This window comes from Haliaeetus albicilla, chromosome W, assembly GCF_947461875.1.
Source record: "Haliaeetus albicilla chromosome W, bHalAlb1.1, whole genome shotgun sequence".
Classification (NCBI taxonomy): domain Eukaryota; kingdom Metazoa; phylum Chordata; class Aves; order Accipitriformes; family Accipitridae; genus Haliaeetus; species Haliaeetus albicilla.
In genome coordinates, this window is record NC_091515.1 from 5,316,735 (window position 1) to 5,340,527 (window position 23,793).

Consider the following 23,793-nt stretch of genomic DNA (forward strand, 5'->3'; position numbering starts at 1 on the left):
TTACTTGTTTTAAACAAGGCAAGAATTACAAAATGATACTATGCTGACAAGATCTAAAAATAAAGTCAGTTGGCAATTGTGTTAAAATAAGCACTGCTACTAGCTTGATGTAAATAGGAGGGAAACCATATCCTAAAAATGACTTCTATTGCCTCTGGGCATAGTTACCCAGGTGGAGAAATAGCACCTGCTCTTCTCTAAGTCATTTATCAGTTCTGGGGGGAAAAATCTCTGGAGAGCGCATCCCTATCTGTAGAGAAGAGGTCAGTACTACTCTATTTCTGTCTTTGGTATCTCTGCATAACTTTGTGGTTGATGCTGCAATAAGAATTACTGACACTCATGCACAATGATGCATTTAAGTCTGTTGCAATTAGCTGTTTCTTGCTCTGACACCAACCTTCTGGCATTAGACCTCCCTGCACCTTGGTTTATCCGCCCGTGAAATAAGGGTAAAGATACTGACCTCTCTTGTAAAACCAGTCTGAGATTTACTGCTGAAAAGAACCACATACAAATTAGGCAGAATATTTAATACCTAGTAGCATATGTAAAAAGAGCACAAACTCCTCTGGCTTGTCAGCTGTCATGGAGAGACGCACTCTTGTGATATTCGCGTCTGTCTGAACTTGACTCAAAGTGGCCAGTTTACATGAGAATCCATTGACCACTGGACAGTTTATATTGGTAAAATTTCACCTGGTCCTCAAGGCATCTCTTACCCTCTGAATTAGGAATTGCCCTTGGGGGTAAATGCAAATTCTGTCTTTGATGAGGGCATGAGACATAAAGATGATAATAACAGAAGGGATGAGGCTTCTAGTTACAGCAATGGGTTGGGAAAATGAATATTCTTCTGTGGCAAGGGTCAATACAAAAGGGTCATTAGTTCGATCAAATTTAGTGGATCGCACACTACCAGAACAATGCATGAGGGCCAGGTGACAATGCCAGGACCCCTCTTGCACGCTGTCAGGAGCAATAGAAGCTGCCAGTACCATGTTATGCACATGAAAAGAGCTGCCCCTGGTGCAGGGTACCTGCTGATAGGCCCACACCAGCCATGCGGATGGTCATCCAGCCACCTCCGCCTGAGACCTTCTCTTCCTGGTGGCTGGTTGAATGGCAGCATCCCTTGGGTGTTTAGTGGCATTGCCTGGAGTTACACTGTTTAGCAGCAGATGCTCCCCCTCTCTCCTGTCTTTACCCTGTAGCATTTGCCTGTGTTTCACGTAGCAGTGGAGGCAAAGTGCTTAGCAAGTAAGTTTATAGCGTTCTTCATTAAGAATTTACATATAGAGAAAATTAAACCTGACTAGGAACCTAACAAGCTATTTTGTAATTTGATGAAACAATGTGACCTACCAAGGGACTTAGTCCAAGGGGTTTTGTGTGCTAATCTGATGCTAAGCACAAGAAGGACTTTGGGGATACCAACTTCTCTTGGGTGTCTTGCCCATCACTGAAACTGCATGGCTATAATTAACATCAATCATACTAGAGAAATGGAAGACCAAAAGCTACCTGGGAGACTACAGTGCTCAGGATGAGAACCTGAGCTAGGCAACACTGTCACTGGGGAGTAATTAGGTCTTCTGCAAATCCTAGTAGGACTCTCACATCTCCAGCTACCTTCTGGCACATCTTGCTTAAATACTGAGAACTCCAGTATAGATGGGGTAATACTGAGAGGAAAAAAAATAAGGGGGAGCTGCCATCACTTTGGCCAGCATTCCTGGAGTGAGAAGTAATGTCTCTTCCCTCAAACATTTTAAGCAGTGTAAATATATCAATACTATCCACATTTTAAGCAGGCTTCTTCATGATTCATGATGAATCAGAGGATGCAGCTGCCCTGCTCTGTGGTCAGGTATGGTGTGAAAGTGAAGTAGAAAGTGCCGTCAAGTCATAATAATACACTTCGTTTATAGACCTCATTTCATTTCCAGCATTTCAAAACCTTGCCAGTATTAATTAATTAAAATCTTGCAACAGCTCTTTGAGTTGGGCAAGGACTATTATATCATTATATCAGTCAGTAAACGTGGAGACCCTGAAGGCTAGATTGAGACTGCCTGCTTTAGGCACTCAATTTATTTGTTGCAACATCTAAAAAAAAAAGGTGCTTGGCTCCAGCAGAATGATTCAGATCACTTAAAGCAGGTGCCTACGGAAACTATACAAGCAACGCAGAGACAGATGCCTCTGAAGTAGCACCAAGCTATGTTCACACGTTTCTCCATCAACTGAACGGCGAGCTGTGGGTCCTTCATGGGATAATTTAGTGTGGTTGCATGCAGCCACTCAGGCGTAGGCACTAGGAAATATTATTCTCACAAGTGTGGCTGGGTAAGTGCTTAATTCAAAGCTCAACAGTGTGCAATCCTGCTTACGTGGGAATCAAAATGCAAATTCCCCTCTGAAGGGTAAGCACCTGTGTTGTGGGATAAGTGGGAGGAGGAAGCAAAAGATATTAATGGTTTGAGCACTTATCCAGAAAATAGAAAAGTAGAGATCTAGGCTGTCCAGCCCGAGGGGGCCTGACCCCAGCATTTCCACTTGCCCAGACTACACCAGGCTACAGGTAAGGCTGGAGTGGAGGCATTGCCTCCTCTTGCTGAAGGTCAACCTCTCAACAACCAGAAGTGTAAGATGCAGAAGCTAGAGAGTTTCAGCCCAGTGCAAGAGGAGGCCTTCTGTTTGTAAATGTTCTATTTTAGAGCTCTATCAGATAAATTGCATGAATCGAGTTAGGCCAGGGAACAGGCGTTCCCTCATGCCCCAGGCTTAGCTGGCACTTAGGAATGCCTGGGTGTTTCCACTCTGCCAGACTGACTTGCCCCTCTCCTGTATGCTGGCATCCAGGTCCTCCACACTCTGCACTTGTTAGCTGGCCATTAGGGAGACGTTTGTTCCATCCAAGAGGAAAACGGGGCATGGCGAGGATGACAGTGTGCTCCAGGCTCTGCTCCAGGCACTGTGTGGACATGCACCACACAACTTTGGCTCTTTACTTGGTACAATATTGCAATGCTAGCCTGAAGTCCCCAAACCCCAGTATCCCTCCTGTCACTTCCCAGAGCACAAAGGAAGCAGATGGTTGCAGAAAAGCCCCTATTTTGGCATCTGTGTTAGGAACCCCTTCCCCCAGAAATACCTATAATTGTACCCCAGGGCTATAGGGAGATGTTGCCCAGTGGAGATCAGGATCAAGTGCTGTGCAGTGTGGGTCGGTCTGCCCACTCCAGATGCTCCCAGCTCTCAGATGTGTGAACACAAGCCAGCCTGCAACAAGCAGTTCAGAGGCATAGACTTGCTTTCTGGTTTGGCCCACAAAAATGGTATAAACATGCCCCAGATTTCTCTTGCTGAGGTGTTCCATGCTAGCTCAATGTCACCTAAAACTGGTGGGTTTGGTCAGGCCGTAACTTAATGAAGTGGGCCCTTTTCAACACCTCAAGAGATATTAGCACTCCTCACCCACTTGTGAGTCATGACGGACTGTCAGAAGCTGTCGATTACTGAACACATGCAAAACCATATGCTTATATGCTTAACTTACTCTTAAGTCCAAAACACGGTGTCCAGTTTTATATACACACTTAGTTTCTCTGGGATGTAGCTTCTTCTTCAGATGAAAAAGACTGAGCCATTCCCTGGGACTTAGACACATCCAGCTCATTCTCACAGGGACTTAAGTTGACTCATGGATGGTCTAAATCACATTCACTGACTTCTTCAAACTATACAGCATCTCAGAAACAGAGCCGAGAAAAAGACTCAGGAGTCCTGAACCTGGGCTTGAGCCTGATTTATTATCATTTTTACCTGCTAGGGGTTTCTTTGATCTCAGCAAGACTCTCTCCCGATTAGCAGTAGAGAAGGAGAATTTGGGTTAATGCATCCTGCTCTACCCACTCTTTAACATAAGAGTGGCTCCTATTAGCGTTTTAGCAGTTTGTCCTTTTATGCAAGAACTTGCACAGCTGACTTGCTTAAACTTTTAATGGGTACGCTTCTAGTGTGGGAGGAAATGTTAAGCACTGCTTATTGTTACTTAGACTCACACACCCAAATGCCATAGCTACATCCAGAGTTCCCAGGCATCTAGCTACTTTACTATCTACCACAGCACGCTATATCACAAATAAGATCTTTCTTACCGCCTAAAGTAATGTCATGATGCAGTGTAGGAGCCAAAGAATGCTGGCTTTGCAAAATGGATGCATTGCTTCAGATTGCAATGAATTCATTTAAGAGAAGATCAGGCAACAACCTTTAATTTCGTGCAATAGATTTCTCTGCTCTTTTTATTTACCGAGATGTTGTCTCACTAGATCAAATCAATGAAATTACGACAGATCGCCCAGCATACCGACAACAGCCAATATCTGCCTAGCATCTCAAACAGGCATCTCTTTATCAAATGCCTCCAGTTTCTGTCTGCCACATCTCTACCGTTCAGTCTGTTCTGTTCGAAATAGAAAAGTTCAAGTTTTCCAATGTACTTGGCTGAGACAGAAGCTCTTTTGGGCAGTCATGCAAAGGCGCACGTATTGACTGCCCTGCAAGCAGTAAATTTGGCCCACCGTGCCAAAGGAGATGTGCTATTGTCCTTGGGTGCACTTCTGGAGGCCACGTGTGGGGCGTACGCAACTCCACCCTCAGCTGAGGTGGGAAACTTGTTCAAAGTGGTTTTGAGGTTTTGTTCAGAAGCAAAACAGGAAATCTGCATGAATCTGGAGTTTAACTACTTTTTTAACTTGTTGCTCTCCCAGAGTTGTGGGGTTTTTTTTGTTTTTGTTTTTTTAAATAGAAAATAAATAAATATCAGAATGACAAACATTCTGCAACTGACCACGTCCCAGTTCTGGGATAAGCCCAAGGTTTTACTGGTGCAGACTAGACTTCAGGCAGCAAAGAGAACCTGGAGTAGTCCAGGGATTTTTTCTTTTCTTTTTTAAGCAAACCAAGCAACTCAAAGGCTGTGTCAACTTACTTAAGTGCTCTTTATGCCAACTAATCATAGCTGGCACGGAAAACAATGCTGACTATTGCTCCCTCCCCTGCCTACACTGGAGGCAAGGAAGACCAAAGACACAGAGCTGAAACAGCAGCTCTGTGCCATCTGGAGAAACTCCATATCCTCAGCCTGGCTGCTTGGGAGCAGAGAAAGGACCACTGAGTTGCTCCTAAAAATCAGTGAAAAGGATAACGAACACATCAGTGGGGTGAGGAGCATCAGCGCAAGCCTGCCTGCCCCAACACGCTGACCCCCATATGCAGTACCGCTACCATTGCTGAGGGCACGTGGTGCCCTTGTCCCTTTTGTCACCAACTTCTCTCTGGTAACCGTGAAAACTGTCAGAGCTGGTTCTATAGCCTTAGTGATGTGGGCCCTCCCCAGCCCTGAGAAAGCTATGGTGAAACCATCAAGTTATCTCAGGAGCCTAGGAATGGGAAAGCCAACACTACTGGCCTCAATGTGGAACCCAACAGCAAAAAACTCCATCACCAGAACTACTGGGCTTTGTGGTCCACTGCTGATTCACATTCACACTGCTGAGCAAACTCTATCTAGATGTCTCCACAGCTCTGTTTCTAGTACTATATAACACTGGGTTTGGGTCAGATTCTGTGATGAGATACACCGTTGTCATTCACAAACTGCACTAAGACAAGTGAGTTACTGATAGATATAATACAAATTGGTTGAGCTATATCTTGCAGTTGGGATCAACCAAACAAGTTCCTCACAATTTGGTCCCGGTTTATTTAAGCTGCCTATGTGTGCTGCATAAGGCATCAGCAATGATTTTGTTGCTGCTCCAGCATCACTCTGACGTCAGCACTTTGATTTGATTTTCTGTCACTGTTCTTGCAGATTAAATTTCAACCAGTGACCCACAGCTTGATAGCTCATTAGCAAATCCCTCTGAGCCATCTACTCCTGCCCTTGCTTGACAGTTAACTCTGCATTGCACATACTCCCGAAGCCTCCTGAAATCAGCACCGCCCCACGTGAAAACTTGGTCAGACTCAGTGCTGCTGCAAAAGCCTATGGGGATCCATGCCCAGCTGCATGTTTTCAATGACAAATCACTAACGATTCCTATTATGAGTCCTTGGGTCTTTGCAAGTCATTGGGGTTGTGTAAAAACTCCTTCATGGACAGTCCAAGCTTTCCTTTCCCACCCCTCCCCATTGCCCTTGCTCTACAGGGGAATTATTCTGACTTCCTTCTTGCTGAAACCTTGAAAGTCCTTTTGTTGTTCAGCGTCATTATTGCAATCAGGTAGACTAAAGCAGCTGGGATAATGTGCTTCCAGCTTTCTTTTGCTGTGATACATGAATATAAAACGCTTGGTAGGCAGTGGGAATGGAGAAGCTGCTTCAGATCATGCTCTGGAGGTCACAGACCCCAACTCTCACTTTTGCAGTTGAGTAGGACAGGGTGCAGGTTGCCCTGAGCGTGTTACAATCCCACTTACTGGCAGATATCTTGAGCTCAGCTTGTCCTATGCCCAGTTTTGAGTCACATTGACCAGCAGGTTAACAGTGAAGATACAGCCATTGCTTTGTTTTGCTTCGTCCATGCCATCTGAACAGACCTCTTGCCTTGTACCTAGATACCAGTGCCTTTGAGTAAGAAATTATATTGCGTATAGTCCAGAGCTATAGCACACACTTCTCCTTCTACTCTTCTTAAACTGCCACTTATACAAGTATCCAGGCTGAGCACTGTCAAAATCTTAACCAGCCCTCTTCCTCCAAGCTAAGAAAATCTCTACAATACTGAACCGAGACTGTTTTCAGCACCTGGCAGGTAAAGCATAGCCGCAAGGACTCTGACATGCCCCCACTGAAGCCACGGATGGGACTTCCCAGCCCCACACTCTTGTTTCATCTCCACAGATACTTCACTCCAGAAGTCAACCTCACCGATTTCAATGGGGAGACGCTTGATTTACACCGGGCCGAGACGAGAATCCGGCCGTGATTCTTTATTGCCTTTTAAAGCCAAGAGCTCAGCAGAAGCCAATTGTGTCTGACGCGAAGCTGCTGCACACCCAACGTGGAATCTGCACAACTCCATAAACCAGCAGTGGTCTAAATAAAAACTTCAAACAAGACATTCTGGCATTGGCCAGAAAGAGGGAAGATAAATAGCTGGGAGCCGCCAAGTTGTGAAGGAAGAACTGTTTGACTGTTGGACAGAGAGCAAAGTAAGAGGCAGAAATTAGGCAGGGTGCTGGGAGGCTTGTAACACTCCCAAAAAGCAAAGGGGTCACAGCATTTAATTTGATTAATTCATTGCTGGTCCAAAAGACTTTGTACTGAGCCTCAGGCAGCGTAATAAACATACAATCATTAAGAGAGGAAATAAAGGATTGGTTGGGTGGTAAATACTCCAGCTCCCTCTCCCACTCCAGTTTCCCTCTTGTTTCTTCTCTCCTTGGTCAGTGCAAACATTGGAAGCAACACAGTAAGCAAGCGGTAGCATTAAAACAACAACAACAACAACAAAGCTCACTGTATTTCAAATGCCTTGGTCAAAACACTTTCAAGGAAAGCTTTAACTTGCTTTCCCCATCATTTTTGTTTTCCCTCAAAAGCCCATTCCTCTAGGAAACACTGTGGGCAGAATGGAGTAACAGTCACGCTAGCTTGGCCTCCTTTCCCCAGGACTGGCAGAAGACTTAGTGGAAAACAACCAGAAGGACGTTTATCTTAAGGGGCCCAGATAATGCTTTTGGAGGTCATTCCAGTAGTTTTGGTTATACTGCTAAGGAGCCAGGGGCCCAAACAGCTGTTTTGATGAATGTAATTGTATTTACAAATAATGGTATTTTGTAAAGCTCCGATGCTGAGTTTTATGGGCCAGATGGTACAAACACTCACCCCGTAACTGTACAGTGCCTGTCCCTCACCACAGGACACAGGGGGAGGGCAGAACCCCCCCACTGACACTAGGGCTGGAAAACTTTTGCAGCTGCTTGAAGCTATAGAGGAGCCTGGGGTGTTGGAGGAAACCACAGCAGAAGCAGAGCTGGGGAAAGGGAGGCTGACTAATACTCTATACATCCTCAGAGAGCGAAGTTCACGTCTGGCTCTTCTCCCATCTGCTTCAAGCACTGCCACTGCTCCCACGCTGCATTCGTTGGACATCGATGTGTATCAGAGCTCACCGTGGCTCTGTACAGCAGCAAACTGCTTTTACCCCCTTTTCCTAGACAGACGCTGAGGTTTACTGCAATTTAGACAATTTTCTGCAGTTGCATGAGAAAACTATGATATAGAAGATAGGTCTTCAAACCCTGGACCACACTTCAGCCTGCCTCTGTGTCTGTGCACACAATGCCATATGACACCTGGGTCCCCTTGAGTCAGATGCCACTACTGAAGAAAGCAAGGTGACTTATACGTGTGTTTGAATTGATATCAAATGAACTTCATTCATCACCTGATTGTCACTTCTCCCTTGTTCCAGTATGTGAAGGTGCATCCATGAGTATGTATGCAAGACCCAGCCAGTACAGACATTCGTTTTATGTCTCTAAGCTGGGCAGTTGAGAAAATGTTCATCAAATATAGTATTGGACCACTGTTTCCTCTATTACTGAAATAATGTGTTCGCTGCTGAATAATGAACCAACTCTGTGATTCTGGAGCTATTAAAAAAAAAATTAAAAATTCTTTCTCGGTGTAAAACTGTGGCTGATTAAGGCTTCATGATAATAGTCCAGAACTGCATATGCTGTTTCTTAAAAAAAAAACCCCAAACATCACCCCCCTTCAAACCAAAACAAAACTCATGGTGGCTTTGCCAATATTTCACCATGTTTGTTTTTGCTCATAGCAAGTCCTGTTTTAAATCACAGTAATGCATTTGACTTCTGAGAGAGGACGAACCAGAGATTTATTCAGTGCTGTGTGGCAATGGCCCATTCCAGCAGGAAACTGAGCCATGGAAGGGAGTTTTGTCAGGGAAGAAATCTCATCTGGATAAATGACACTCCTCAGCAGAGCACGGTTACTTATATGTGTGTTTGTACTGACATCAGATGAATGCTGTTCATTCGTTTGATTGTCACTTCTCCTCCCTTCCTCCAGTATTCCTCCTACTCTCCCTTTGGAACGTTTAATCACCCAATGTAAGACTTTTTAACAGGAATAAGGGCACTTTTAAGATAAAGATGCTGGAAAATAACTTTAAACAAATACAACATACAGTCGTGTGTTTAATAATCTTGACTTGCATATGTACGCACGCGTGACACAGTCCCTCTTCTCCCACTCAAGTCATAGGGCCAAACACTACCCACTGCGTGATGCCCATCCTCCATCTAAAGCTGATACTGATTCCTTCACAGTTAAACCAGCACCATACAGACGGAGGAAAGGTCAAATCAGAAGAAATTCAGCTTGTAGCACTGCTGGACGTTGAGGGAGGAAAGCATGGGGGGGCTTGTAGGTAAGTTAAGCATTAATTTGTAAAGCATGTTTGTCATGCTAACTATCCAGCATTTGGAGACTGATGATTACTACTTTCCTAATAGCTGCATATGATTAACTTTATATTCCTGTAAATTTACTGTGCATGGCGTCTGTGCTACGTCTGATGAAACCCATGTACTTATTAGCTGATCTTTGAGCCATGATGCCCAATATGCAAGCAAGGCAATCTTTGCTTGTATAATCATTGTTTTAAAAAAAAAGCGGCAGAAATACTGTGAGCGTAAAGTAGCATAGACCTTGATTAGCCTCACTACAAAAAAAAGCAGAAATACAGCCCTGCATATAGTGACTTTTGACCTCTGCTTCACCCCCAGCTACATCCTGGCCTGCAATAACTGTAACGAGGACATAATCAGACAGGTCGTATACACAAATTGTTGTCTTATCTGTGCACCTTAAAATGTTAAATGTGCTTTTCCTCATTTGCCCACCTAAGGAAACAGTGAAGAGGTAACCATTCCTGCTTTTTTCCAAGGCACAAGCTATGGCATCGAGACTGCTCATCAGCAATTCAAGTCCCTTCTTCAGCATCACGTATGAAAGTGAAGCAGGCAGACAAGGAGATGTGGAGTTTGCTATGAGGACCTCTTTAAAATACAGCTCTGCTCTCAGTCTCCCCAGCCCAGCTGTGGCACCAATCTGTGGCCTCTCCCTGGGTCCCTCACCTGGGGCTTTAGTAGCTATTGGAGAGCAGATGAAAGGATCAGCCATCCAGCTGTGCGCAGTGCCTCGGGTCGCAGAGTGCCAGAGGCACCCCAACAACATTTTGCAAATGCATGAGGTACCTCTGGCTGCGGGGAGTGGAAGGAGGGAGTCAAGTGAGTCAATGCTGGGTGCACACACAACTTGAAAGTTCAGTTTAGGATGTGCCCAAGTGAGAGTATGACGGTGGCAAGGCAGGATCTGAAACACCCTCTGCTGTATCCTTGCCTATAAGCCAGACTAATACCACTGGACTAGTATTCTGCATCAGCCAAACAGGAAAGCAGGGTTTAATTAGTTTTGAACAATTAGTCTTTCTAAATGCAGGAGCGTTAGGTGAGCACAAGGAATCTTACGAAAATAGCAATTTCAGCAAAATGCAGCAGGAAGCAACAGGTCACGGGGAGGGGATGGGAAGGAAGGTGGGAAGAGTTACTAGTGTTTGTGGAAAGGACTCCGGTTTCTCCAGAACGATGGTGGAGAAACAGGCAGTGCACTGGGAGAATAACCATACGTATTAACACTGCATGTTTAACCCCAAGAGGTCCCAAGAGATATAATATGAGCCAAAGCTCACAAGATAGATACCCACTAATGAATGCCCAGCGATAGTCCAAGCTGGTGCAGTACAGGGAATGGACATTTGCTGTGGCCAGCCAAGGTGGGACCCTTCATTCTTGGTACAGATTTCTTGTGCCAGGACTGCAGCCAGCTCCTCCAGAAAGTAAGAAGGACAACTCTTCCCTTGACGTCCTAATCTTTCTAGATTGTAAAATCATACATAGGATGTAGGGTTATAAGGCAGGACTGTCTTCTATCATATGCATGACCAGTACCTAGCACTAGGGAACACTAAACTTTTCAGAAATGGCTAAGTGCTGTTACAACACAGAGAAGAATAATAAAAATAACAACAATACAATGGCACCTGCACCAACACACTACACTAAAACAAACAGCAAAGCCTGAATGCCAAAGAGCACCAAATCGTTCTCTCATTACTCCTGTCACAGATATTTCTACCGAGCATGGGTGAGTTTTGCTCCATATTTAATCTCCAGCAACATACAATGAAGGCGCGAATGGCATTAATGAGCCTGCCAAAATGCCCATGCAGTAAAGATAACACTGAAATTGTGATATAAATCTATTTTCAGCTTTCATCTGAATATTCAGAATGTCTCCTCTTATCTCTGTTATATATTACTTTTATATTGTGAAAGATGACAAATACTGAATGGCAAGAGCAATCAGGCTATGGAAATTGCCTCCTGGGACAGAGCTATATGTTCCCATAGGGCTTTTTTTTTTCTCTTAACTTTTATTTTTATGATTAGTCAATCACTGTTTAGCCACCTCAGGGAAATGCAAGGTGAATTAGGAGAAAGAAGGTCAAGGTTATCATGGAAAAGTTTAATCCCTCCTCAGTGGGAACTGGTTAATAGCTATGGCTAAACTCAAGTGCGGACCTCTGTTGGGAATCCCAGTGAAGGTCAAAGGCAGAGAGGAAAAAAAGCTGTAGTGAGATCTTAGACAGTCATAAGCAGACAGATGTTCCTAGGCTTTAATGAGCAGTCTTGGCTCCAGGCCTTTCTTGGCAGAGCTCTTTAGTTTTAGTGTTTTTCCTTGTAGTGCAAGGTATGGCTCTGGTTAGCTGGCTCTGCTTAGCTAACTGCTGATGATTTTTCCATCTAAATAATAGCTTGACAATGAAGAAACCAGTCCATAATCTATGACTTGATGGATTAGGTCATGGGGAGTGATGTGCAGTTGTAATCATGAAAAGTAAAAATAAATAAAAATAATAATTTTAGTTTAAATGAGAACCAGTTTTGAAAGTTTGAACAGCGAATCTGGAGAAGGTCCTACTGCAAGTTCTACCACTCCATCTTACATTTTTATCGTCATGGTCAATAAACTAAAGAAAAATAACATGAAATGAACTTTTTCTTTACCAATTCCATTTCCAAGTCAGCCTGGTGGGGATCATGCCCCTACTTTGGAAACTCACTTGGGTTCAGCAGTGCTGAGAATTTTCTCTTGACAATTTGCTATGCCTAAGTGAAATATAGTAAATTGGAATGTACAGGTTTAGCAAACACCTTCTGTTCAGAAAGCAAAAAGGCTACAAATCCAACTGTTATCAAACTGTGAAATCAGTAAATTCCACTGAAAACCAGAAATAGCCTTGTTAAAAATTTTCAAGACTTTTAACTCTTGTCTGCTAGGACACAACTTCCTTAATGCAACAGCCACTGCAGCACTTGGTGGAGAATAATTTGGTTCTTTGTCAGGCATGTAACAACACTGATATAACCACTGACTGAATTCAGTCTGTTTTCCAATATTTCTGGGTGTCTCATTTCTGGGTGTCACAATTGGTCTGATATAACATGATATTATGAATGGGAATGTTTTCATGGGATAAGCTCTCATTTTAGACTGCTTTTCATTGCTATAGTCCAGATCCTGGCCTCAGTGATGGAAATGAAAATGCCTAGGTGGCTTAAGCATGAGCAGTCTTTGGATCTCAATGAGTTACAAGTCAATAAAAAACTTAAGAGCCTTACATTGGCAGGCTATACAAATTCTCTGCTCCCTCTGTATTTTCAGCTGATTCTCTTTTCATTTTGGAGGCTACGAATTACGTTTCTTTGAAGCTCTTTTTTAGCACATCAGAATCTCATCCACCACTGGTTGGTTCAGTAAAGCTCACCCTTTCCAGAATCAAGTGTGAAATCTGCTTTGTGATAAATATCTGATGGTGCAGGAGCTCTGGGCTTGCTCCCAAGCTAAATTCATTTATACTGCAGCAAAACACCTGCCTCTGTGTCATCATGAAAGCAGCTGCCTATTGTAAAGTACAATTCAGTCTCTCAGACAAGATTCAGATACCTTTTCCCCCCCTCCTCTGCAGGAGAGGAACAGATGTCCTTAGCAGCTGAAAGGAGCTTCCTCCCTTCTCATCTACCCAGCTTATATTTCCAAGTCATGAGTCCTAAAACTTTTCAGAGTCAATCGGCTAGGGTTTATTGTTTCCATGACATCAGTCCCTTCCCACAGCCACTCAATGCTCAGGATAATTACTTTACATGACACCTGCTAACTGGAACTGACAGATTTACACCAGGATCGTACCCAGGGTCTCCATATATTCAGCCCAGCTACCACTGTGCTGGGTCCTTCTGGATCAGCAGTATACTACACCAGTCATGGGACACTGACCCAGCTCCACAACTTCCCACGCATCTGGTTCATCCCATCAACAAATGGCTTTTGTATGTATTGTGCCAGAGCAGAGACTCTCTGCTCAGTACCGTGGCTGTTCTTCCAAAGGCTGGGCGACGACTACCACCCCGTGACATTAGACACCAATAAGGGATGCCTACCTTGCCAACAGGTATTATAATTGCTGCTGTTGCAGAATGCAAAGGTGAGATTTTGGGAGGAAGTACAACAAACTATGAGATAGGCAAAGGCAGGACAAATATTTATAAAAATGTTGTGTAACAACTCAAAGACTTTTAAAGGTTTTGGCTTAACGCGTGGCTGACTTTCTTGTCAATCTCCCAAAAGTTTGGATGCAGAATGGGAGTCAATTACAAAAAGCCAGAGAAGTTACTGACTCATAAACATATTTGCTGTAAACAGCAAATCCCTCTTTGTTCAGCATTGAAATTTAAATGCAGTAAGGTAAAATAGAATAAAGCAGAGCTTACCTGAAGAGGCTGAAGAATCGTAAGTACTTCTGTCCTTCCTATTTGTCCTGAAGGGCTGAATGTCCTTTTCCCTGTAAGTTCCAAACCCTTCAAAGCTTCTTCTTTTATTCCCACTTGTATCGTTGTCCCGCTTCTCACTCGAGGAATTCATTTCACCAAACATGTCCAGGGAGTCTGACCTTCCATTACTCTCAGTATTACCAGAGTATCTCTTTGTGCAAGAGTCAATGGGATCATTGCTTGAGTCACTTTTATCTTTACTCTGTGTCCACTGCTGGGCATCAGAAAGTGATAACGTAGACAGCGTATCCACTTCAAAGTTATTCTTTGAGCCTTTGTGTCCGGTTTCACAATGCTGGTGCTTCTGCTTCTCCTTATGCTTGCTTTTCTCGTTGAGCAAGGAGAGGTCTTTATCTGAGCTGCTTAGCCTTTCATTGATCGCATGGCTGGAGAAGCCAGTGGACTTGCTAGCAAAGAGACCACTCAGATCTTCATGTGTCCCCAATATCCGCTCATCCTTATGCTTGTGCTTATGTTTGTGTTTCCTTTTGTGAAGTCGGCCACTTGAAAGGCTTGTTCCTCCAACCTTTGGAGGAGCCAAAGAGGACTGCATGTCTCCAAGGCCCATTCCCACAGGTGTTTGTAGGTGCACTCCGTGTTTTGCTTTATGCTTGGCAGTAGTGGACATCTTCATATGAGAGCTTGCATGGAATTGGGGTGGGGGCACGGTAGGTCTCATAAATGGGGAAGCCGCTCCGAGCGTGTGAGACAGGTACAAAGGAGCTGGATACTGACCATAGTAACCAAGATTCATCATAGGCATTGATGTGTAAGGCATTCCATAGGGTGCATAGTAACTCCCACTGGGAATAGGGTAACCGAACCCTTGTAAAAAAGGCACCTTTGTCATGGTGTCATTGGTTTTGGCAGGTCTACCACGCTTCTTCTTAGACTTCATGTCAGAGGTCCTGCGAAGATAGAGCAATGGGTCATACTGGATATATGGCACGGGGTAGTAGTGATCAAAATTAATCCTGAAGATGCTGGGATATGGATTTTCATGATAAAATGTGTAACTTCTATGGGAAATCCTGAACACTTGAAACTTATTGATGAGTTCCTCAAGGTCTGCCAGAAACTGGAGGTCATCTCTGTTCTGCAGGCTTTTCCTTTTCCTCTTGTGCTTTGGCTTTTTAATACTCTCATGAGAGAGAAAGTTATCCACAATGAGATGTTTCTGCCGGTGACCATGCCTGTTCTTTGTGCTGGTGTCAGATGGGATAGCCTCTGGATTGTCCAGGGTGCAGAAATCAAAGGAGTATCTCCGGCGGGATTCTGAGCTTTTCTCGGCTTGGTCAGAAGTGCTGTTGTTGTCTGTACCTATCCCACTGTCGCTCGGTATGGTTTCCTCGCTGTGAGACTCGCTCACCGGCGACAGCGTGACTTCTTTCAGAGAACCTATTTCACAGAGGTGGGAAGGTGAATTAGCCATTAACCTGGGTGGAGACAGCTTCCAAGTTCCACTGTGCATTCCTTTCTGGGTTTTTGTAGGAAGAGCACTGATAGGTTGAAGATTTGGCATAGTTTTTAACTCTGAAAAATTTGTTTCAGTGCTTGCAGGGCTAAGGTTGCCGTTAGTCCCCACTAACTGTGTCGAAAGCGGATGAATAGCTGCTGGTGACGATGCCACGAGTGACTGCAGGTTGGAAGGCACTGCTGGGTTTTCTGGCTGGCTGGAAACAGGCCTTGAGTGCTTGATGGCTGTCTTAGGTTCTTCTGGCTGAGGCTGCAGCTCTGCTCTTGGCTTTCTGCCCCGTTTTTTACCAATGTAGATAGTCCCCCTCTTGCTGACATTGATCTGCTTCCCTAGTCTGGCATCAATGGTGGTTGGCCCAGCACTAGACGGTGGCTGGACTTTTGCTTTCAGAGCTATGCTGCTGGAGCAGGAGGACAAGATCTGATTGAGAATATTCTTCCTCTTGAGGGTCTTCATTTTATTAATGGTCTTGATGGTCTTCTTATCCAAGACCCCAAGCTTCCCGACCTTTTTGTGAAACTTGAGTTCACTGATGGACTTGTCCTCTCCCGGGACCATCTGGGCCAACTTGGCCAGATTCCGTCTCCTCTTCCTTTTCTTTGTTCCTGGAAATTCACGATTGATTGGACTCACTGGGCTGGTGGAGGTTCCCTCATGAATGGTTTCAACAGTGAGCAAAGGCTGTTTCTTTGGTCGTCCTCTTTTTTTCTTGACAGGTGTGATCACAGTAAGACTGTCTGTATTGGTATACAGAGGGCTGGATGGTGTGATGGGATAGGCTGAAGGAGGCTCCACCATCAGCTTCTCAGATGTTGTCATGGAGGTCTCCCGAAGGATAGATTTAGGTTTGCTGCAGGTCCATCGCCGCTTAGCTGCATGTTTGGGGTGCTGGACCTCAGATAATTTACCAGCTGTGGGAAGATCGGTGGGTAGGAGAGTGGATGTCACAGCTACAGGCTTTCTGAGTCTGGTGGCACTGTTGGGAGAAGCTTTGTCAGTGAGCACACCGCTGTCGATAGCTACTAAGGGGGACTCATTTTCGATCACTTTCCCTGGCTTTGTGGCTCGAAGATCTTTTTTAGTCCCCTCTGGTTGAGAGCTAGTCCTGTTTGCTACTTCACTGCTCATAGCAAGTCCAGAAGGCAGGCTTTTCTCCTGGATAGTTTTCTCTATGGAAGATTTTGTGGATTGCCTTTTTTTCCTTTTGTGGCCAGATGTATCTGTTGTCGGAGACTTTATTGGGATAGTAATTCGTACGTGACTGGTGTCACTTTCACAACTGCTAGCAGAAGTGGGATTCTGCTTCGAGGGTGATGTATCCAACACACTGTCCATCGAGTAAGACTCCTTTTTCCCTTCCATGATGTCATGGGATTTGCTGTCAAATGCTTTCTGAGCACTCTTCACCCATTCGATGTCTGCGGTTTGGATGGTCTGACTTATCAAGTCCTTTTTGCTGGACTTCTTCTTTGTACTCCCGGCGGGCTGATCGGGGGCCTCCAGCTGCACACCTCCATCTTGGTCACCGAGAGGCAAAAGCCCGTTGCACTCGGAAACACTGGGCGGCTGTGCGGCTGTGCTGATGTTGTTGGGTGATGGGACTGCACTGCAAATGGCAAGCTCTTTACTACTGCCCGACAGCTGCCCCCACGTGCTGCCGGCGCAGGACTTCTTTGTTTGGGATTTGCTGAAGGAAACTCCTGGCTCCGGAGCGGGCACCTTGGTGGCACTAACTGCTTCTCGACTGGGTTCTGTGTTGATGAAACAACTTTGAGAAGCGGATCCAGTATCGGAGCTTGCTGACCAGTCAAGATGGTGCTGGTTGCTACTTTTTTGCTGGTGCTTTGATTTTAAGGTGTCACCGGTGAACTCTTGTTGGAGGCCTGGATCGTAGTGCAGAGCAGAATGTTTTTGTGGCCGGTCGTAAACCTGGAAGGCAGAAGAAAATAAACAGAATACAAAATCAGTTTATCAGTCCATTCATAACCCCTGGTTGCAGCTCTTATTTGTACAGTGAATGACAGCTCTTCTTAACCAATGTCCTTGTAAGGGTTAGAAGCCTTTATAAAGTCTTCTTATACTTAAGCCAAATTTGCATTTAGATTCATGCTCTGTAAACAAGTTTTGTTTTGTTTTCCCACTCTAAAAACAATGGAAATACTTCTCTAAATGCTAAATTGCTAAGGAAACATATTCTATTGATTTTTAATTTAAAACACAAGTAAAATATTCCCTTTCAATGGATGAATGGTGCAATTCAGCCTCCTGGTGAGAATCCCTTTTTCCTAAAAAATAATCCCTCACAGAACTTGATGCTCAACAACAGCAATTAAGCTCATTGTTGTAAACAAGAAAAAGGCAAAATTATCTTGGAAGTTGCAACAAACAAGATAAAAACCCATGGGTCCACTTCCCTATGAAGCCAGAATCTGCAAAGATTTACTTGCTTAAATTTCCACATAGAAGTCATCCCCACAAACTTAGTGCTTAAAATCATATGCATAGCGTCAAGTGTGTGAGGCACACTTGGCAGGTTCAAGATTTGCATTACTCCCTTTCCCTTTTAATAATCTGCTATTTGCAATGTTCATAAGAGATATTTTCAATATGATTTCTAATCCAACAGCAGCTCTTCAAATTGCAGAGGCTACAGTAAGGGCAGAATTATGCTGAAGACTGTTACAGAGCAAAAGAAAGTCTACTTCTTTTTCTTGGTGGACCTCCTTCAGCTAAAGAAATTATGTTTGTTACAGCTGTAAGCTTTTAAAGAGTCTCTGAAAGCAAAAAAAAAAAAAAATTTTTTTTTCACTTTCACTAACTGACCTCTTCTAGCCATTTGTTTTCTCCTATTACACTTAGGAGCTTTTTTGTAAAGCTCTGGATCAAACTGTGCAACTGATTTTGTACACCTAGTACAGGAAAAAACTGTTCTTAGCAAACTGTAATGACACTGTTCCGAATGCCAAATAAATGATGAGAGACTTAAAATAAATGTGTAACCAAGAAAAGAACAATAGAAAACAACTGCTAAGTGTCTTGTGTTTCTGCAAACACCCTGTTACAATTAAGTTTCTCTCAGTAACATTACGTTAGATCCCCATTTGAGGTGTTTGCAACAGAAGTTTTGGGGCGAGGAGGCTGTCAGCATAAGAGGGTTTTGAGCTGGGAAATGAGGTGTCCCCAGTTCTGAGCAAATTCGGAGGGATTTGAAAAGTCCTAAACAACCCCAAGCCCATGGTGCATTATTTAGTGACCAGTAAACATACATGTTATTGGCAAATTGATGTTGAGATATCCTTCTTGTACACATAAAAACGGGCATGTGCCTTTTCTGGAAAAGGCAGTAACGATGAAGCTGTTCTGGTCTATCGTCTGAGGAGTAATCAGGGACTCTTAAATCCTGTGGATAGTTCAGCTGTCGTGCACATGGACCAGCCATGCTCAGGGAAAGCAGAGATTTCCAGGAATTGTGGAGTGAGAAAATGAAAGCACGCAGCTGCGGTGGAGCTGCAGATGTCGCAGGCGAGTGACACCCGGTTTCTTCAGCCTGAGAAAAGAGCCGAAAGCATAAACAGCCCTCGGGGGAATGAATCAGTTCCTCCTCCTCCTCCTCCTCCACCTCCTCCTCGCAGCGGCCTCCCGTGCGCAAGCCACACAGCACGCAGCGGCCATGACCCACGCCGCTGATGCCCTCCTTCGGAAAATGGAGCCCACCTGCATCCACATCCTTGGGATGAGGCCAGGGAGGGGTCAAAAGGAAATCAGGAGCACTGGCGCTGATGTTTGATAGTCTACTTTTATTGTAATTTTTTTTCAAAAATCAATCACAATGCTCCTGAGCTTTATTTTTACCTCAGCCTTTCGGGGCTTCTCCTGCCCCCTCAGGCCACCAGGCCGGGTGCGCCATCAGGTGGGGATGAGGAGGCGTGAGGGAGGTGGTCAACCCCTGGTGAGGTCCCAGTGGGCTGAAGGTGGGTGTCCTCCACCCAAGCCTCACACGAAACATCATCTTCCCGAGGTACCATGATTTGTGACTTGGAAAAGCCCTGGAAGTGATGGGCTAAGGCCTGCACCGAGGCAGGCCCAGGCTGTTTCTGCACAGATCCTGGCCCGACGGCTGCAATCAAAGCTGCTCCCTTACACCCACGTTATTTCCAAAATGCTGAGCTGTGAAACTAAATGACCTGAAAAATCTCATTTGGAAGGAAAAAAAAAAAAAAGAAAGCGGGTTACAGCAGTGAGTGAAAACATCACACACTGGCAACACCTTGGTCCCTCCAAGCCCACCAGACACACAGAGATCACTAGTTTAAAAGAGCAATAATCTCTGATCTATATTTTAAGGCAGTTAATAAGGGCTCAGAACTGAGAGGCCAGCTATATATCAGCGATGAATGCTGATATATCGCTTGGCTCCTCCAGCCTCATTTCCTCGGCCTGCACATTATAAAATGATGATGCAACTTCCAACATATCCCTAATGATAGCCTTGTCATTACTCCAGCACCGCAGGCCACCACAACATCTATCTTACAATTCATGAGAAAGATATGCCTATGTCATCAAAGGTGCCAACTCTGGAGGCATTTAATCACACGGATAAGCACTCCAATTTCAACCAGCCTTCAAAAAATGACCAGTCTGCAGGATCAGGGGACTCCATTTCCTAAGCGGGATGTCAAAACTATATATCTGCCCAAGCACATAACAGTCCACTGGGTTTCCTCATGCAGCTTCTTCCAGCATAACATTTACTATTCGCTCTCCCTTGCCAGGCATGTCCACATCACACCAAAATAATTCCTCTGCAGCACAGCAACCAGAGCTCATTTGGCTGCAGCAGGTTGGGTTTCAGCGGTTGCAATGGATGTGCGGAGACTGTTTACCTAAAAGCACTACTAAATCAGTTGAAAATACTGCAGCCAAGTGTATTTTATTCCCCATGTATCCATCTGGGTTGCTGTCTGATCCCATTGGTCCTAATGCTTAGGCTTCAATTTCCCCTGCTGGGCGAGCAACACCCTAAGAAGCCAACAAGCTCCAGCTCAGCTAACCTAAGCCTCTGCTGAGGTAGTGGAGGATACCAGAGTTGTCAGTAGGGTGAGGGCAAACAGGGCTCTTCAGAAGCCTGTATCTTGATGTCTTTCATGCAGATTCATTTCTTTATTTGTCAGTAAGCATGCAATATACTGCAGCTCCCTAATTTTTGGCAAGGTGCTGTGGACTTGTACAGAGTTCCTACGGCAGCCTGGCCTAGATTGGCATCAAGAATAGTGGACTTTTTCATGAAAACAGAAAGATTTACCTTTATTTACTTTTTGTTTTATGAGAGCCTAAAAATACTTCAGACTTCAGTGCCTTTCTCTATTTGTAGTTTGCCTTTTCATTAAATGGGATTTTCTTCAGCAGCTAGCTATTCTTCACCGGGACTCTGCTCCTTCTTCTTTTGTGAAAGCAGAAGCCTAACTTAACCCATGCTATTTTATCACATCTCACCAGACTTGGTCAATATTTCTCTTGATATTCAGTTTACTGGATGTGCTTAGTGGGTAATAATCCCATCTTTCCTTTAAAGAAAATAAAATACACATAAAGAAGTTAATAGCTTTCATAACTGCAAAGAAGTTTGAGCAATGTGATCTAGCACATGCTAAACTTTAGATTCAAAGAATAAAGTCTGAATCCTTTTATTAGTAGTATACAATTTTAATGCCAAACTCACGAGTTTCAGTCCTCAGCTTTGGCAATGGTGGGTAGACCTATCAGCAGGATACATCCCATATACTGGCAACTGAGGAGTACTGGCCAGATAGCAGAGGAGGTGGGATGGTGTGTTTACACCTGCCCTGCCAGATCTGTGCAACGCTGCACCTGCAGAGGCGATTACTCTTCTTAACAATTTTATTCTGGCACGCAGCCCTTGCAACTGAGGGGATGAGACTGTATCAGTCCCATGATGAGCGGCACCCTACTCTGCAAGCAGTACCCAGCAGCAGAATCCATCCCTCAGGGACTCTTTTCATTTAACTACTGGATGTCTCACTCTGCCTCCCCATTCCCTTGCCTGAGCTTCTCTCTAAATCCACATGCTGTTTCCAATCCCAAAGCAAAAAGTGGGAGGAGACGCCAGCAACCAAATCAAGCGCTTAGTAAAATAATAATAATAATAAAATCCAAATAAAAATGAATATAACTAAAAATAATAATAATGGTAAAATACATAATTAGAGAACTCCATCACCTGAAAAAAATCTGATTGCTTACAGGGGATGGTTCCCCCCTGCTCCAAAAGTACCTTTTTGTGGAGGTAACACACATACAGCTTGTCAAGAATCTGGCTTGCAAATCAAAGTTAATACTACAACGCCCCCTCTTTAAATCATTCGCAGATCCATCTGTGTAATGGCTCCTCAAGTGTAATTCCCTATTAAGAGGCTTTATCTGGAGAGATAAGCAGCTGGTTCCCATGTCACTAATTGCTGTCTGCTGTGATTTTAAAACATCTGCACCATTGTGCTCTTCATTTTCATATTCTAATCACCCTGAAACTTGAAAAAGGTACATCATTGATTGTTTCTGTGGGTTAATTAGTACACAGTCTCCTTGTAGAGACAATTTAAAGGCAGTCAGAACCTCAATCAGCAAGTTTGTTTTAAAAATTAATAACATCGGGAGCGTCTGTGGGGATTGGCATCTACAGTGACACATCAGAGTGTGCTCTGGGGACATACCATCCTTTGTTATCTTCTTCATAGGCTGGAAATAAAATTAAAAAAAAAAAAGAAAAGAAAAGAAAAAGAGGAAAGGCTTTCCTAAACGAATAATGTCACTTAGAATCAGAGTCTTGGGAAGTGCTTGCTTTCATCTCAAGGCCACCCCTGCCTCTCCAGTGAGAATGAATCTCATCGAAACACCGTATAATACCTCTGTGTAGTCTAGGAACTTGTAAGCCATTTTTGGTAGCAATTTTGGCATCTGGGTGCTGGGATCTCATTGCAAATCCATGGGGTAAAGCTGTGACTGCTTGGACGCATGGGGATATTTGCTTTGCTAGCCACCTGGGTTGGCTAGAAGCTGGATCACCAGGTGTTGTCTCCAAGCCATGCTGAGAAGGATATTAGCTCAGGCATGGCACTCTGCTATGGCAGCAATATTGCATGCAAAGTGGACCTTCCTTGTAACCAGCCAGCTCAGAGCAAAGGCAGGCCAGAATTCATACCTGCTTTAACTTAAGCTTCTACTCAAAAGTACTCCAGACAATGCTGAAAATAGACCTTTGGTGCCTAGCAAAAGGTCAACCTGAGATTTTCAAGACTGGATGAATAAATCTGGTGGCACTGAGGTTAAGTGGAAAATGCAACAGGAACCTGCCTTCTGAAAAATCAGACTCTGTTTTGGTCCGTCTCAAGGAGCTTCTAAAAACTGGAGAAGCTCCAGGTGATTTTTTCCTCTTGAAAAAGCTTCCTCTTCAGTTTCTGCTTCCTAGACATGCATGAAAACATGTTACTGGAGAAGAAAACCCTTCAAAAGGAAGAAAAAACCCTGAGATTTCTAGCTCGAACATATGAATAAATAATCTTGGCTCAGCTCACACTTTTGCTCAAAACTGAGCATTTCCTCTTGTGTCCCAATGGGACAGCTGCAAACTGCTCACTTGAAAGCTCTAATCAGAACTACAGGTTACAGATATTTCGTATATTTTAGTGAGTGCACTAAGCCTTCCTGGGGTAGCATTACTCTCTAAATAAAAGATGCCAAGCAGATGAGACACCAGGTTCAGGGGAACTTAACTCTGGCCTGATGACTTACAGGTTGAGCAGTCATTGACATGAAATGTGATCAATATATAGGAGGGACCTGTGATCAAGTCAAGTTAGTTCATAATAGCAAGTGTCTGAAATGGTCTCAGGAAGCCCTTTAGGTCCTCGGTGACTCTAAGCAGGGAGGAAGGATCACCAACTGGCATATGACACTTGCTAGAAGTGCAAACAGCAGTAGTGTCTTCTGAAAAACCCCACTGAATCTGCTTCAGAACTGATGTAGGGGGTTTAATTCCAATTAAAATACTAATGGCAAACACGTCAGCAGGCACTAACATAAAATTCATCATTACCATCCCAAACAAGGGTGATTTTCCAGAGCAGTTTATCAAATTTATCACTCCCAGAGTTTACTCCTTCCCCAGCTCCCTGCTTCTTCAATAGCACAAAGCCCAAACACCACCACACTCACAGGAGTAAGGATCATTCGTTAGATATCGAAAGAGAGGCAGGAATTAACACAAAGCTGCAGGGGAACTACTTGAGAGCAAGACAC

At 44.2% G+C, this 23,793-nt stretch overlaps 1 protein-coding gene across 4 annotated transcripts in view; it reads right to left on the reverse strand.

Moving 5' to 3' along the window:
- SETBP1 (SET binding protein 1) overlaps window positions 1–23,793 on the reverse strand; it is a 264,409-nt gene that overhangs the window by 67,746 nt on the left and 172,870 nt on the right. For all 4 annotated transcript variants that reach the window (XM_069774935.1, XM_069774934.1, XM_069774933.1 and 1 more), the window contains one exon: window positions 13,941–17,406. In XM_069774935.1, the coding sequence (XP_069631036.1) occupies window positions 13,941–17,406 (3,466 nt within the window). The remainder of the gene's footprint in view (window positions 1–13,940; window positions 17,407–23,793) is intronic.